This window comes from Idiotropiscis lumnitzeri, chromosome 11 (genome assembly GCF_059441095.1).
Source record: "Idiotropiscis lumnitzeri isolate Australia: NSW breed Sydney's pygmy pipehorse chromosome 11, RoL_Ilum_1.0, whole genome shotgun sequence".
Taxonomy (NCBI): Eukaryota; Metazoa; Chordata; class Actinopteri; order Syngnathiformes; family Syngnathidae; genus Idiotropiscis; species Idiotropiscis lumnitzeri.
This window is the reverse complement of record NC_142401.1, coordinates 11,860,798-11,876,264: the sequence shown is the minus strand read 5'-3', so window position 1 is coordinate 11,876,264 and position 15,467 is coordinate 11,860,798. Positions and strand designations below refer to the sequence as shown.

At 41.5% G+C, this 15,467-nt stretch overlaps 1 protein-coding gene across 3 annotated transcripts in view; it reads left to right on the top strand.

The window, feature by feature from the left end:
- celsr2 (cadherin, EGF LAG seven-pass G-type receptor 2) overlaps positions 1-14,232 on the top strand; it is a 60,760-nt gene extending 46,528 nt beyond the window's left edge. The window contains exons 11-34 of one of the 3 annotated variants that reach the window (XM_088309345.1): positions 67-180; positions 1,450-1,606; positions 1,692-1,833; positions 1,912-2,032; positions 2,992-3,175; positions 3,280-3,381; positions 3,526-3,620; positions 4,673-4,882; positions 5,003-5,186; positions 5,995-6,313; positions 6,398-6,565; positions 6,653-6,776; positions 7,434-7,634; positions 7,709-7,883; positions 8,383-8,495; positions 8,573-8,652; positions 8,725-8,851; positions 8,951-9,058; positions 9,602-9,732; positions 9,810-9,898; positions 9,970-10,134; positions 10,216-10,371; positions 10,929-11,151; positions 12,092-14,232. In XM_088309345.1, the coding sequence (XP_088165471.1) occupies positions 67-180; positions 1,450-1,606; positions 1,692-1,833; positions 1,912-2,032; positions 2,992-3,175; positions 3,280-3,381; positions 3,526-3,620; positions 4,673-4,882; positions 5,003-5,186; positions 5,995-6,313; positions 6,398-6,565; positions 6,653-6,776; positions 7,434-7,634; positions 7,709-7,883; positions 8,383-8,495; positions 8,573-8,652; positions 8,725-8,851; positions 8,951-9,058; positions 9,602-9,732; positions 9,810-9,898; positions 9,970-10,134; positions 10,216-10,371; positions 10,929-11,151; positions 12,092-12,113 (3,510 nt within the window). In that variant the 3' untranslated portion in view covers positions 12,114-14,232. Of the gene's footprint in view, positions 1-66; positions 181-1,449; positions 1,607-1,691; positions 1,834-1,911; positions 2,033-2,991; positions 3,176-3,279; positions 3,382-3,525; positions 3,621-4,672; positions 4,883-5,002; positions 5,187-5,994; positions 6,314-6,397; positions 6,566-6,652; positions 6,777-7,433; positions 7,635-7,708; positions 7,884-8,382; positions 8,496-8,572; positions 8,653-8,724; positions 8,852-8,950; positions 9,059-9,601; positions 9,733-9,809; positions 9,899-9,969; positions 10,135-10,215; positions 10,372-10,928; positions 11,152-11,894; positions 12,066-12,088 lie in introns of those variants that run through there. The other 2 variants (XM_088309344.1, XM_088309343.1) reach the window with 2 other exon arrangements.
- Positions 14,233-15,467: the final 1,235 nt, after the last annotated feature.

Here is a 15,467-nt window from a genome sequence, read left to right as displayed (position 1 = left end):
CAATATTTATTCATGGCAATCTTGTTGCTCAGCAGTCTGGCACTGAATGTCGTCCGTGTGTTGCAGGCCAGTATGCAGGTGGATGGGGAGTTGCAGGAGTCCAAGCTGAAGGCTGTGAGTGTTGGAGGTTTAGCGATGCCTGATGGGAAAATTCAGCTTGGCTTCCGAGGTTGCATACAAGTGAGACCCCTCTCTAAATTGAATGTATTGACACACACTTCTACAAAGTGTGAACAGAATTATTTCAACCATGTGGGAATGGTTTGCAGAAGGCCCTTTTCTGCTGAATGACCTTTTCTTGCGACTTGTCCCTCTACTTTTCTTAATCTTTGAGCGCCATTGACGTGAATTGCCAGCTACGGGAATCTTTACAAGGATTGCCAATGACGGAAATTGTCATTAATTACATTTTCCTGTGAGAATGAGCGGAGAAAAGTCTTTGAACAGCTCTGGTTTGATCAATGGGTTGCAAAAGTGAAGAAAAAAAAAACATTCAGCATAGCCAGCGGTTCGCAGCATTGGGTCTCTTTTGAATAAGATCACGTATTTGTTACTTGAAATCTACTACAAAGAGTGTAAAAAATTTGAGAAAATAATTTAATAATAATTTAAATTAAATTTAAATTTAAAAGTAGAGGCCATGATGTCATATACGCACACACACTCATAAATACTATTACTACTTGTGGTGATTATTTGCAAGTACATTATTTTGCCATCAAAAGCACATTTTCATTGTGAGTGTTGGTAGTTTAGGGAAGAAAAGGACTCTTCAAACGTTTGAGGCATCTGTAAAGCAAAAAAAAATCTCATCAAGTCACATAAAATGTCATTTGTCCAAAATGCTTGTTTTCTGCTTTTTTGGGGGGGGGTCCAAAATAGTTGATTTGGGTGGAACCAACCCATGTTCTACTACTGATTAAAAGTGGAATTAGGAAGAAACAAACTTTTATTTGTAATGAAAGAACAGAGTCTAATCTTTTTTTAAATTATTATTATTGTTGGTAGTTTTTGTTTACATCATAAAACACATTATTCTGTGAGATTTATTTATTTATGTCATGTCATGTCATTATCCGCACCGGTTATCCTGTACTGGGTCGCGGGATTTATTTATTTATTTATTGCCATTAAAATAGTTCCTGGGAAAGGTCTGGCATGACTGCTGCACTGACTGATGTGGCCACTTTAGAGTGCCTCGTCGTTGTGGCGTGAAACAGCACCGTGATGGATGACACAGTGGGAAATATTCCAGTCACTGAAAGCTTAAAGAGGATGTAACATGTTATGTGTTGGCATAAGACAGATGCTAGACAAAGGAGCATTCATTTTTCCAATTCGTAGAAGGCCTTCTTGTGTTTGATTGACAGTTCAGTGGGTTTGAACTTTACTGGGACTTTAAACTCAGTGCAAGCCTCTGTTAGTAAAGATGTGTTGGTCTCTGCGCAGGGTCTGCGGGTTGGTGGCGCTTTGAGTCTCAGTCAGGCCAGGAAGGTGAACGTGGAGGTGGGCTGCAATGTGCCCGACCCTTGCGGCTCCAGCCCATGTCCCGCCAACAGCTACTGCAGCGACGACTGGGACAGCTACTCGTGCACATGTCGTGCTGGTCAGCAACATTTCGCGCAATATTTTGGAAATGATCCATTGATTACATGAGCCGCTACAGAAGCGTTTCATTAACATGTTTGCAGGTTATTACGGCACCAACTGCACGGATGCGTGCACGCTCAACCTGTGCGAGCACGAGTCCACGTGTACCAGGAAGACCAGCTCGTCCCGCGGTTACTCGTGTGACTGCCCTCACAACTACTTTGGCCATTACTGCGAGAAAAAGTAGATTAACGCAACATTAACATGTTGTGCATATTATGGGATGTTTTTAAGGGTGTGACTGTGTTTGTGTTCCTGCAGGACTGACCTGCCCTGTCCTCGAGGTTGGTGGGGTCACAAGACCTGCGGGCCATGTCACTGTCCCACTGAGCGCGGGTTTGATTCAGACTGTAACAAGACGAGTGGAGAGTGTCGCTGTAAGGTAAGCGTGTCATTGGTCACGTTTAGGCTTTCTTACCGGGGAAGCTTTTTTTTTAATGGTGTTCCAAAAATTGTGATCTCTTTTGAAATATGTATATAATGTAATTAGCTTTGGTGAGTTGACCTATGAGTGACCCGACTTGCAAGATTTTCCAGACATAACCCGTTGCTTTGCAGATTTCTTTCTTTGGATATGTGAGTGCTCAATGGTGGCAACCAACTCAATTTAACTCAGTTAAGAAGCAGCAGTTTGGTAGATGAAGACTAAAAGTAAAAAAAACAAAAAAAACAACCTATGAATAGTGTGACTGTTGCAGTGTTATAACTTTTCAGGCAATTATTTGAACGCAAACGTAGCATCAAAACATGTAGACAGACAATATAACAATCCTCTTGGGCAAGTGTTCTTTATCCTCTGCAAAAAAAATATTACTTCAGCTTAATGACCCCTTAGTTTCGTTTGCTGCTGTAGGTCTGCATTATATTGCCCCCTGGTGGCCAATATGCAAACACCGTAAGCAGGACAAACCTGGCGCAATACCGTACTATTCATTTTAATACGGAAAAAATATTTTTTAAACACGTTATGAGATATGAGAATTGTCATGGAAGGAATTACATTTAAATTAAATCAAGCCTCCACTGTACAGTACATGTCTAAGGAAAAAAAATAAAATCAATAGGCAACCACTACCTTTAAAAATAATAATTGCTAAATTATTAGTATTGGTCAGAATCGCTGGATTAGAATATGTGTGCACTGTTTGTATACCAGTTAAGTCATTCACATGCCATATTTTTGGATATTTTTGTACTGAGTTATTACAACATGTTATTTGTAGATATATATATATATGTATATGTATGTATTTACAGCTCCAGCTGTTGTGAAATGCACTCTATAAATAAAGTTGTATTGTATAAAGTGAATATAAAACGAGGTATTTGTGCCCTTTGCAGGACAATCACTACCGTCCCGAAGGCAGCGACACATGCCTGCTGTGTGACTGTTACCCGGTGGGCTCGTTTTCCAGAACATGTGAGCGCGAGAGTGGTCAGTGTCAGTGTAAAGCAGGCGTGATCGGACGCCAGTGCGACCGCTGCGACAACCCCTTCGCCGAGGTTTCTCCTAATGGCTGCGAAGGTAACAGCCCGCCAGATTTACACTCGGGTTCATCTCCATTTCCGATGTTCTGTGCGCTAAATATTTTTCGCTTTTCCCCCATCGCTCTTCTCCATCTGCGCCAGTCATCTATGACAGCTGCCCTCAGGCCATCCAGGCTGGAATCTGGTGGCCCCGCACCAAGTTTGGCCTCCCAGCAGCAGTCCCCTGCCCCAAGGGGACTCTGGGTAGGGCGTCTTTTCAGATGATGTCACGATTACCATAAAATAATGGCAATGTATTGAGGTTGCCTGGAGGTTTTTTTTAAGCTGCATTCTATTTCCCACCTCATGTAATAATAACTCACGCCTCCTCTTCCTTTTCCTTCACAGGCACGGCCATTCGCCACTGTGATGAGCACAAGGGCTGGCTTCCTCCTAATCTCTTCAACTGCACGTCGGTCACCTTCAACCAGCTGAGAGTGCTGGTGTGTGGCTTCTCTCTCTCTCTCTTTGCTCCTTAAAGCATTTGATAAAGGTTTTAAAATGGAGGAAACACAATGGTACGATGCATGCATCAGGACTTCTTTTAGAATTAGAATTAGAAATCCCTTTATTGTCATTGTACTCAAGAGTGCAACGAGATTAGAGAGCTCCCCTCTCCAGTGCAATACAACAATAATACAGGCAAATATATAAATAAGATAAATAAGAGAGTGCAATGGAAAATAATACTGAAGGGTATATAAAAACACATCACGATGCTGTTCTGCAAGGTAAGGGTGGTCTCGTGTGTGTGTGAGAGTTCAGAATAGAGATGGCTCTCGGAAAGAAACTGTTTCTCAGTCTATTGGTCCTCGATTTGATGCATCTGTAGCACCTGCCAGAGGGCATCAGGTCGAACCGTCGCCGCCATCTTGGAAAGGGATTTTATATTGTCACCTTCCTAAAAAAAATAGCCGGAGTCATATTTTGACAAATAAAATGTGTTTTTGCATTAAACATCTCTTCAAGATGACATAGTGCTGACATTATATCACATAAAAAATAATTGTAACAAATCATATTACCTACATACAATATATAGGTTACATATACGCTCAATTATTTAATCCGGCCCACAAAAATCCTATAATATATGTGCACTTAGCCACTTTTCCCTAAAATTGGTTGATCAAAATGTATCATATGCATTAGTTCCTTATTGGTTTTTATTCACCCAAGACTTCAGGTCACCTTCATTTTAGCCACCGTTTTAAAGTATAGTGGATCCCTACCATTCGCGGGTGACAAGGACTGGGCCGACCCACGAATAGCGAGAATCCAAAAATAATTAACACCCATTCAATTGCATTGGATATTTGTTTAACCCCTCCAAAAAAAATAAATAAAGCCAATAAGCATTCGGCTCCCCAAAAACAAAAAAAGAAAATATTTTTGGGAACTAATTTTAAAAAATCTATCTAATTAATCTGCACATAATTGTGTTCATATGTGGTAAAAAACACATTTTGATAGATGTTTTCCTGTCTTCTCCCAGTCTGAAAAGTTTTCCCATAACGCATCACTGCTGGACTCGAGCCACGTCCAACAGACAGCGGCCATGTTGGCCAACGCCACTTTGCACACAGACAAATACTACGGCAGCGACGTGAAAGTGGCCTACGGACTCACTCAGAGGCTGTTGCAGCATGAGAGCGAGCAGCAGGGCTTCAACCTCACGGCCACGCAGGACGTCCACTTCACTGAGGTCACAAACAAACAAAAACCACCGCCACGCCACTTCATCTTTTTCAATCAAGCCGGTTCAAATTAGCTGGATGATGTCACCGGTGAGGGTGCCTGATCTCCTCTGGCTGTCGCCCCGCAGAACCTGGTTCGCGTGGGCAGTTCCATCCTGTCTCCAGACACGCGTCCACACTGGGAGCTGATCCAGCACACGGAGGGCGGCACGGCGGCTCTGCTGCGCCGCTACGAGGAATACGCCAACACTCTGGCGCAGAACATGAGGAAGACCTACCTCAGTCCCTTTACTATCGTCGCGCCACATATTGGTGAGGCTCTGTAGTAGGGCTGAATGATTACAAACAAATTAAAACTAAACTAAACCACAAAACTATGTCTCCTATCTGGGAAAGGTAATTGCAAACAATTTATTGTGAGGATTTGTCCAACCCCAAGCACGAGTTGTCTTGTTGTCTTATTTCATAATGTATATTTATTTATTTCATATCGTCATGGTGAATGACGGGCAGTGCCCTAGCGCCCTCTATTGGCCAACCGTCACTGACTTGGAAATTGCCGACTTCTGTCAACATCCATCCAGCCATTTTAAATAATTTGAATTCTAAATAATACCAATAATAATAATATGTTCAACGTATTTAATATAATGTTTCACGTGTCATATTTAATTAAACAAATGAATAAGATATATAAAATATATAAACGAAATATATAAACACACTATTATCATAATTTACCTACACTAATGAGCTGGATCAAGTGGCTGGGGAGAGAAAAGTCTGCGCTTCTCTTCGCCTGCTCCCCATGTGACACAAACCAGGATAAGTGGAAGGAAATTGATCTATGGTTACATAGCTATATGTATTATAATTGTGATAATACTATCTAATAATACATATCGTCATTTATAATTCTTAAATGTTATTTTTACAAAAACGTTTGAAAAACACTGCAATCATATTTAGCATTATCTATTATGAACAGTATTAATTTCACCCAAAATAATTTTATCCCTGTGCAGGCTGAGCAAAGTAGTACAGACACATACAGACATACATATTTGTGGTGAAAAGTACAGTTTGAGATGATGGAACTATTTCATTTTGTCTTGTGCAGTCATCTCAGTGGACCGTCTGAAAAAGATGAATTTTGCCGGGGCCAAACTCCCGCGGTACCAGCTTCTTAGGGGCCCCCGCCCCGCCGACCTGGAAACCACCGTCACCCTGCCCGACTCGGTCTTCCAGCTGCCCGTGGGCTCTAAAGGCCACAGGAACCTGGACCTTATCCCGGAATCATCGCTTAGGAACCGCTCCTCCAACAGGAAACGACGCCATCCTGACGACAACCAGCCGGACGCCGTCGCCAGCGTGATCATCTTCCACAGTCTGGCGTCTCTACTACCTGAGAGCTACGACCCTGACAAGAGAAGTCTCCGGTAAGAAAAGTTTGCATGTTTCCCACATTTCAAACTTATCCAAGTCATTCAATGTACCGGATTTTTGCTTGTATTTTTTTCTAGTGTGCCAAAGCGTCCCGTCATCAACACCCCGGTGGTGAGCATCACCGTGCACGACAACGACGAATTGCTTCAACACCCTCTGGACAAACCCATCACCGTGCAGTTTCGCCTGGTCACCACCGAGGAGCGCTCCAAGCCCATCTGTGTCTTCTGGAACCACACTCTACTGTTGAGTACACACAAATATACAGAAGGAGATTGAAGATGAGCTTGGGTTGTTTTTGCCATTTATGATGATTGTGTTTTGTATATCAGAGCTGGAATGGGCGGTTGGTCAGCAAAGGGATGCGAGGTGGTCTACCGAAACAACACTCACATAAGCTGTCAGTGTTACCACATGACCAGCTTTGCTGTGCTCATGGACATCTCCAGGAGGGAGGTAAGAATGCAAATGAGCTCATGAAGTGAGGTCAGTTAGCTTTCTGTCACCTGTGGAGTTTAGCAGTGATGGGAAAATGAAGCTTCAAATCTGCTTCATGAACCAGTTGTAGTGTTTTTGGTCTCCTCTAGATGGCACTCTCTGTTCAACATTGGGCTGAAAGCACAATGAATTGCCATTTTTAATTTAAACCAATAGTGCCATTTAGAGGACTCCAAAATACAGCAGCTGGTTCATGAAGCAAATTTGAAGCTTCATTTACTCATCACTAGAGTTCACTTCAGCTTGCCTTTGTACTTTTTGCAAATGAAAATGTATGTTTCCAGTGTGGCATCATTAATGGGTCCCTATCATAGACAAAGCAATGGAGGCCATCTAACAGTTTTTTGTTCTCTTTCTTAGCATGATGCAGGTTATTGTCAGTTGACTGCAATGTGTCTAGTCACCCAAAAAAGTCATCTAGTCATGTCACTTGTTGTTAGGAAAGGCAAGGCAAGGCACGGCACATTTCATACACAAGCAAACTCAATGTGCTTAGCAAAACCACAAGCCCAACACCAAAAAGCATTTCCAAACAGAACAGGCGAAGGCATTCAAAGGGAAAATGTGAAACCAGAAATATGAAAAAGAAAAATGTCTGCATGTTGTTTTTATCAGAACGGTGAAATCCTGCCAATCAAAATCCTCTCGTGGAGCACCGTTGGAGTCACCCTGGGCTTCCTCTTCCTCACCTCCGTCTTCCTCCTGTGTCTGAGAGCCATGCAGTGCAACAAGACCAGCATCATGACCAACGGCGCCACCGCCCTCTTCCTCTCCGAGCTCGTCTTCATCCTGGGGATCAACCAGGCTGACAATCCAGTGAGCACCTTTGAGTTTTGTTTTTCTTCTCAAGTCTTCAGCTGCATTTTGAAAATCTGCTTCTCCTGCCACAGTTTTTGTGCACGGTCATCGCCATCCTGCTGCATTTCTTCTACCTGTGCACGTTCTCGTGGCTTTTCCTGGAGGGTCTGCACGTGTACCGGATGATCAGTGAAGTTCGAGACATCAACTATGGGCCCATGAGGTTCTACTATCTGATTGGCTGGGGAGTACCGGCCTTCATCACAGGTCCAAACCATGATATTATCCGAAAATGTGTTTTTGTTGCGGGCCACGTTGTACTTCATACATTCCTCATAGGGAAGTTATTACTCTTCAAATAATTGATCCATTTAAAAAAAATTTTTTTTTGCACATCAAAAAGTTCTGGATTGTTTTCCTAACCCAATAGCTGTGTATTTTGTAGATTTTGATTGGACTGGATTTATTACGAGAGCCGATTGGATTGAAGTTTGGATTTCGGGTAGGAGTGCTGAAGCAGGTCATCATTTTGGAGCGTAATTGTGTCGTGAAGTTGAAGTATATTTAATGTAACATACTTGAAGGCTCAATCCTGGGTCAAATCCTCAACCCAGTGTACTGGGAATAAGTAACCCATAATTGGCTCGATTTCTTTTTTTGGGGGGTGGGGGGGGCGACCGAGCGCTGGGTTAACTACTTCACCCAATTTGTGTTATTTTTAACCCAGCGTTTTACGAGTGTTTGAATTTGTGGGTTTGCTTGTCAGGTTTGGCGGTGGGTTTGGACCCTGAAGGCTACGGCAACCCAGACTTCTGCTGGCTGTCCATGTACGACACCCTCATCTGGAGCTTCGCTGGCCCCATCGCCATGGTGGTGTCGGTGAGTCCTGGTAGATTCTTCGAAGTTTTCTCTCCTGAACAAGAAGCAGCAAGTCGGTTTGATGTTTGTGTGCGCAGATGAACGTCTTCCTGTACGTCCTGTCGTCCAGAGCATTTTGCACAGTGAGGCGCCAAAGCTTGGAGAAGGAACCTCAAGTGTGAGTCTCAGACCAGTCCACTAACCATACGGAGTCATTTATTTTCATTTATCGATATTTTCTCTTGTGCAGGTCGGGCCTGAAGACTGCAGGTGGCGTCCTCTTCCTGGTCTCAGTCACTTGCTTCCTGGCTTTGCTCTCTGTCAACAGTGACATGATCATCTTCCATTACTTGTTTGCCGGCTTCAACTGTGTGCAGGTGTGGCCTCTTAATACGCTTAAGATAACGTAACTGTTTATTATTATTATTATTAGTCGCATTATTACGTCCTTAAACGTCGCCTTTGTCGTCATCCAGGGTCCCTTCATCTTCTTCTTCCGCATCGCGTTCAATAAAGAAGCGAGGAACGCTATGAAGTACTGCTGTGGACACAAACATCCCGATCACATGATCAAATCCAAATCAGTAAGTCCCTCGCCATGAACTCACACAGGCACAACTCAGGGACTTCTCTGACAGCACGGCATAAAGGCCAAATTTGTTGGGAATCATTGGGTTAGAGACTTTGATTGGAGTTGTCAAGTAGCACCACTAACTGAAATCCCGTTAGATATAAAACAGAACAAGGTCATAAGTATGTGGTCTGCAGACGAAGGGAGGTCAAACTGTTGTTTGAGAATTGTAGTTAACTTAATAAAAAAAAAAAAGGCAAAACAAAATTAAAAACTAATTATAATTGAAAAGGCAAAACCATTTTTACACAGATTAAAAAATAATCGGACCATAAAATGAAATGTAGTTAACTATACCTTAGAAGTTCCCCTAAGAATTGTTGTGTAGGTAAGAAAAGACAAGGGTCAAGCATGGACCCTTGAGGCACACCAAATGTGACGTTCTGAATGACTTCAAAACCATTCCTAAGAGTGCTATTATCTAAAAACTAACTTTGAAAACAAATTACACAAGAGGACCGCCGAGCACTAAAAGCTATCATCTCTGCTGTTCCAGGCCTACAAATGCAACAGCAACTACATGGACGGCAAGTTGTACCATCTTCCCTTCGGTGAGTCCTGCGTATCTCTGAACGGCACCATGCCGAGCGTCAAGAGTCAGCACAGCTACGTGCCTTTCGTCCTCAGGTAAGGACCCGAGACCGGCATGAAGTGGTGGCGTTGGACAGATGAGGCGCACTTTTACAGCTCTCGTGTCTTTTCAGGGACGACGGCCTGAGCACCAGCCAGGCGCACATCGCACTCAACGACCACACGTCGCTCTTTCATGAAACTAATGAGCATGTGGATGACGGTGAATGAAACCTCTTTTTTTCCCCCCCTGTTCTCTTCCGGCATCGTCCGCTCACCCTCGCCTGTGTGCAGACCGTGACAGCGACTCAGACAGCGATCTGTCCCTGGAGGACGACCAGAGCGGCTCCTACGCCTCCACTCACTCCTCTGACAGCGAGGACGAGGAAGGACCCCTGCCTCCTGAGGAATGCTGGGAAAACTTGGCATCCAATGGAGCCAAACGACCTCAAGCACACGGTACAATCAATCAGTGGAGCTTGGCCAAAATATTAAGTACACAAAACATGAGTTGAAAAAATGTTTTATATTTGCGTGCAGACACTAGACTGTACTGGCCTGCGGCAGTGATTGATGGAGAGCTCACAGATGCTGACAGGCTCAAGATGAATCCCGAGTCATCGGATGAGCGCGTGCGCGACGCGGTGACGGTGCTGCTGCCCTCCATGCCCAACCTTCCTGCCCACCCCCACAAAGGTAAATCACTGACAAGACAGTTTGGTAATTCTGAGTTTTTCAAATCCCTCTGTGAATAGTCATTGTCAATTAATGTAATTATCAAAAACAATTCTCAAGTAAATATGTTGAATTGATACATTTTAATTTGAAAGATCTTTGAATGAAGAAGAACGGGAAGTTTAATTTAGCTCGGGTTGTTAGTGAAAGTCAAGGAGTGCATTTTTTTTGGGGGTATCTTGTGTTGAAAAAAGACAATGTCGACGTTTAAAGTTCCCTCGGGTTCTATGTCAGAGTGAGAATTTTTTTGCACATTTTGGAAAATGCGGAAGTAGATTGCACTTAACTGTATTGTCTATCATACACCAATGGCGCCATCACTGATTTAGAAACAACAGAGAAGTGATTGCAGATGATGCCAGTCTTTTTGTTATTTTAGTCGTTTTGTGATGAGTGATCTAATTCAGTCTGGAAAGAGTTGCTGAAAAATGTTTTGTCATGCATCGTGGTTATGCTTTTGCTAAAAGGGATTTTGAAGTAGGCGGTGTTACATCCGGTGCTTATTGTGTGCGACGCAGGCATCTTAAAGAAGAAGCAGCTCTCGCCCATCATAGAGAGGAACGGATTCAACCGCATCCACAACGAACTGTGCGACGGCGCTCCGGGCTCGGCATCCCCTCACGGCTCGTCCTGCAGCGAGCGACTTTCCGGCGCCGCGAAGGCCAGCTTGCCTGAGCAGTTGAACGGCATCGCCGTGAGCATCAAAGCAGGAACGGTGGACGGTGACTCGTCAGGATCAGAGTGAGTATCGACACCAGAAGCATGCATTATTGTCTTTGTGTCGTGTTTAAGTGTTTATCGCTGTCTGACTTTTAAGTGTGCTGTCGTCAGTGAGTGTTGTCCTCTGCGTCATGTTGCACATTTTGGCACTATATGGACTAGGGCCTGACCGATATGGATTTTTTTTTATTTTTATTTTTTAATTGCGCAATCTGATATTTGACAGAATCCAATTCCAATAATGGATTAATCAGATGAAGAATTTGAAAATGTATGTAATGAATGGCTGCGTAACTTATTTTGTCGTCCCTTAACACTTACAAGAATAAAAGTATGAATTGCGGTCCGAACGTTTGACTGTTTTACGATACTTTGTCCTTTAGTATCTGTTTTGTTCAATTATACATCAAAGAGAAATTGGAGCATATTTTTTGGGAAGGGTTTGGGCTGTGATTGAATGTCATTATCTTTGTCCTTAATTCTAATTTGTTTGTGTCAACAAAAAGAGGAAAAATCTCAAATTTTTGCAGGTTCTAAAAGAGTTAATATTGCTCGATTAAATTGTTTAATCAGTTGGTCCCTAAAGTGAACAAATGCATTGACACAAACGTCTTATTCAATGGCTTAGGTTAAGAACTTCATTTCCTTCTGAATGTTAATTTTCATCTTTTATCTACCAATAGGAATGAGGATTTATCGACACCAATGAAAATAATAATTTCCCTTTCTCTGTCTCCCCTGCCTTTCCAAAATATCACATCAAGATTTTTATTCTTTAATTTTATCCCCTGAAGCGCTGATCCTCATTCAGACTGAACAGGATCTTCTGTTTGCTTCTTCATTTAAGCATCTTTCATCCACTCCCACCACCTCTGTGTGTGTGTTTCATTGTTCCTTGTTTTCTTTTGTTTTGTTTTGTTGTTGCTGCTCTTCCTCCACAGTTTTGCTTTTCTCCCAGCAGCCACTGCAACACCACCATGTGAGCGTGCTGACCGAGGGGTGTGTCTTTGCAGGTCATAGAGCCTCCTTCCTCGTCGCTGGGACTTCCCCTTTAAAAAGACTTTTTTTTTTTTTTTTTTTAAATGGATTTTGAAGGATGGAGTGTGTGTGCGTGTGAGCGTTGTACAGTATTGAGAACTAAATTGGGCCAACTCCATTTTTGTAATTTTGCAGGATTTAGTTTAATGGCTACAATAACATTGAGGGGATTTATATATTGGTGATTTATTTGGCAATGATAACTTCTTCTGGACAAAGTGGTGCTTCGAGATACACGTAACCCGAGTTTTTTTTTTTAGATACAAGCCGTGATTTGGCTTTTTTGCTTTGATTTATGAGTGCGGACTTGAGATACAAGCGCCGTATTCTGACAGTTAAGTCAACTTAACTCACTTCACAATAAGAGTTTGGCAAATAGTGAACAATTCTTCAAAAAATGGGCTTCTGTCAAACTAAACATCAAGCAAGGAGAATTATATTGCATTTAAAACAATCACATCACTTAGCCTTTAGTCCGCTAACTAATTGCTAATGCTGATAATGGGAGGCGCATATTGAACCTTTAAAACAAAACCAACACTTTAAGACATTCAGTACAACAGTACTGACCATCATATATTCTTTATCATCTGAGAAGATGAGACTTCTACACTGTACAGACATCCATGTACTGTCTTGTATATAACAATAGTGATACAGTATTGCGCAATAGATTGATGCATTTCATTCTCCACTATTTCATTATGTAATTACCCTTTGTGTTTATAATGCTATATTATAGAGTGCTATTTTGTCTCATTACAATTTTTGGGCTAGCTCCTGCAACAGAATAATGACATTTGCATTTCAAAGGGGAAAGATGATTTGAGATACAAGTGTTTTGAGTTGCAAGCGTGATGACAGAAAACACGTGTATCTCAATTGCACCACTGTACTTGATTTTATAGAAATTGTGAAAATATTTGTTTCTTACTCTAAACATGACAAATAACATTCACTCATACCAACATACAGATGCACTGGCAGCAAAGCTTAAGCACTACTTTCTTTTTGAGTCTTCAATCAATGTGTGATCCTCACTCTGAAGTTTGATTTCATGGGTGTGGCCATTTTGGAAATGGGAAGTGGCCAAATTGCCCTTTTGGGGAAAATTGCAACTAAACTTCAATTTAGACCTGTATTCATCTGAAAAATCTGATTCATTTTTGCACTTAACTTAAAATGACTTTAAAAATGGAGTTAGCCCACTCTAAGGCTTAATGGCTCATTTTAGAAATGTGTGTGTGTGTGGGGGGGGGTGCGCGGGGGTGTGTGTGTTTATGTGTGTGCCAAAGCTCAGGCTTGAACACAGTGACGGAACATATGTATCTCCCTGTCGATAGTTTTGTTCGCATACTTGAATTAAAAAAAAATGCACTTTTGTTTCATTTTCTCCCCTGATTTTCTTTGTTTATATTTTTTTTATAGTGTACATCTGTGGTATAATAAAGCTGCCATGCCTCTGTGTGCGTTGGCTCGCAAACATTCAGGGAACATTCAGCTAAAACGACTTAGTGATATTGGACTGCGCTCAGTGGACGTCCGTGTGTGTGTTTTTGTGTGTGCGTGCGTGTGTGTCCAAGCAACACCAACAATTAAGTGAAGGTCAATTTTTCCGGCCTGTGTGTGTGGATTCCACTCCACAATGTTTCACATCAAAAAAGGGCACACATCTGCTTGCGTATGTACACCTAAAAAAAGAAAAAGGACTTTTGATACAATTTTCTTTATTTTGGAAATTGATGAAAGCGCATTTTTGTGGACTTGAGGTGCTCTCTTTTTGTTTTTCATCCAAGGGGAGGACACACATTTCCGTCCATGAATTAACACCTTTGTGTTTCCTAGAGTAGCTGTGGCGCATTTTGTCAAATAATTCAAATCCATGAATATTGACGCGTAATCTGTTTTTACTGTACAGTATGGCCTGTAAATGAAAGTAAATATGTAAACTTGACATGATCGTAGGGATGTCTCTCTTTGAATCTACAATTTGCCAAGTTTGACCAACTGTAGACTTTAAATGTGTTTTCATTGCAATGCCATTAAAATCACTTGCAGATGGTGTTTCTGTGACTGCCGTTATGGTTCTTGTTTGCATTGTCACATATTCATCCATTTTCTGGCCTAAGCTATGCCTTGAAAACAAGTTGGAGAAAAAAATAAATATATATATATATTAATATATATATATATATATATTAATATATATATATTTTGATATATATATATTTTACACTAGGAATTGAGACATTTAATAATCAGTATCAAACCTACCAATTGTACATTTGTAAAACAAGAAAACATGTTAGCAAGCACACCCGCGACCCCACCAGAAGACAATTTGATACATACTGCATCTTTTCATAAAAAAACTGATTTTCATATTCAAATTTTTCTGTCCCATCCCTAATATATGCATGTACACACATACATATATATATTCTGCTGCATGAACATATATAAAAAACAGAATTGTCAACTTGAAAGTTCAGGTCAGAGGTCAACAAACCGAGCTGCGTGTTCAAGCATGGTTCGCGGCCCTCAGTGACGTAATTGTCAATCTTCTTGTTAAGGACATGAAAGAGTCAGATGTTCGTGCTTCAGCTCGTTTTCCTCGCAGTGCGCCAAGAAGCAAGTGGAAGCAATTGGATACACAGCGTGATGTGATTAGGCTCACGATGCTCCATAAAGTGGCATGCATTTGTCAGCATCAGCTGCGCTTCACTTTTAAAGGCTCGCTTTTGTGCTCATCAAAGCAGTTGTACAAATGAACATGGTAAACCAATGTGAGAAACTGATTCGCCTCTTTAACAGCTGACGCTCATGACATTAGAAACCAGACGATGCAGACACGCCTCAACGACCTTAACTGCAAATAAGGATGCTCAGTCTTGATTGACACAGTGTGAGACGTATTCATTTATGCATACATTTGTTATATTAGCTATATACTGGTTGGAGTTTTTAATTCAAGAGTACCATCGTTTCTAATAAATATATATATATATATATATATATATATAGAGCAAATGGATGAAATATAGCATTAGAACATTTATGCTAAAAACACTAAGCAGACTACAGTACAGTGAGAAAAAAAAAAGCACAAGTAAAAAAGATTAAGATACCAGGACCATGCCAAAATTTTAACCCCCCTAGTCATAGTTCAAATGTGGAAAAAAGTTCATTTAACTTGTGGCCTGTCTAAGACTTGCAGAGAATCTGTATGATGGAATTTCCCTTGGACCATGTGACTTTTCAGTTTTTAGAGGTGGTAATTTGTTAAAATGTGAATTTAA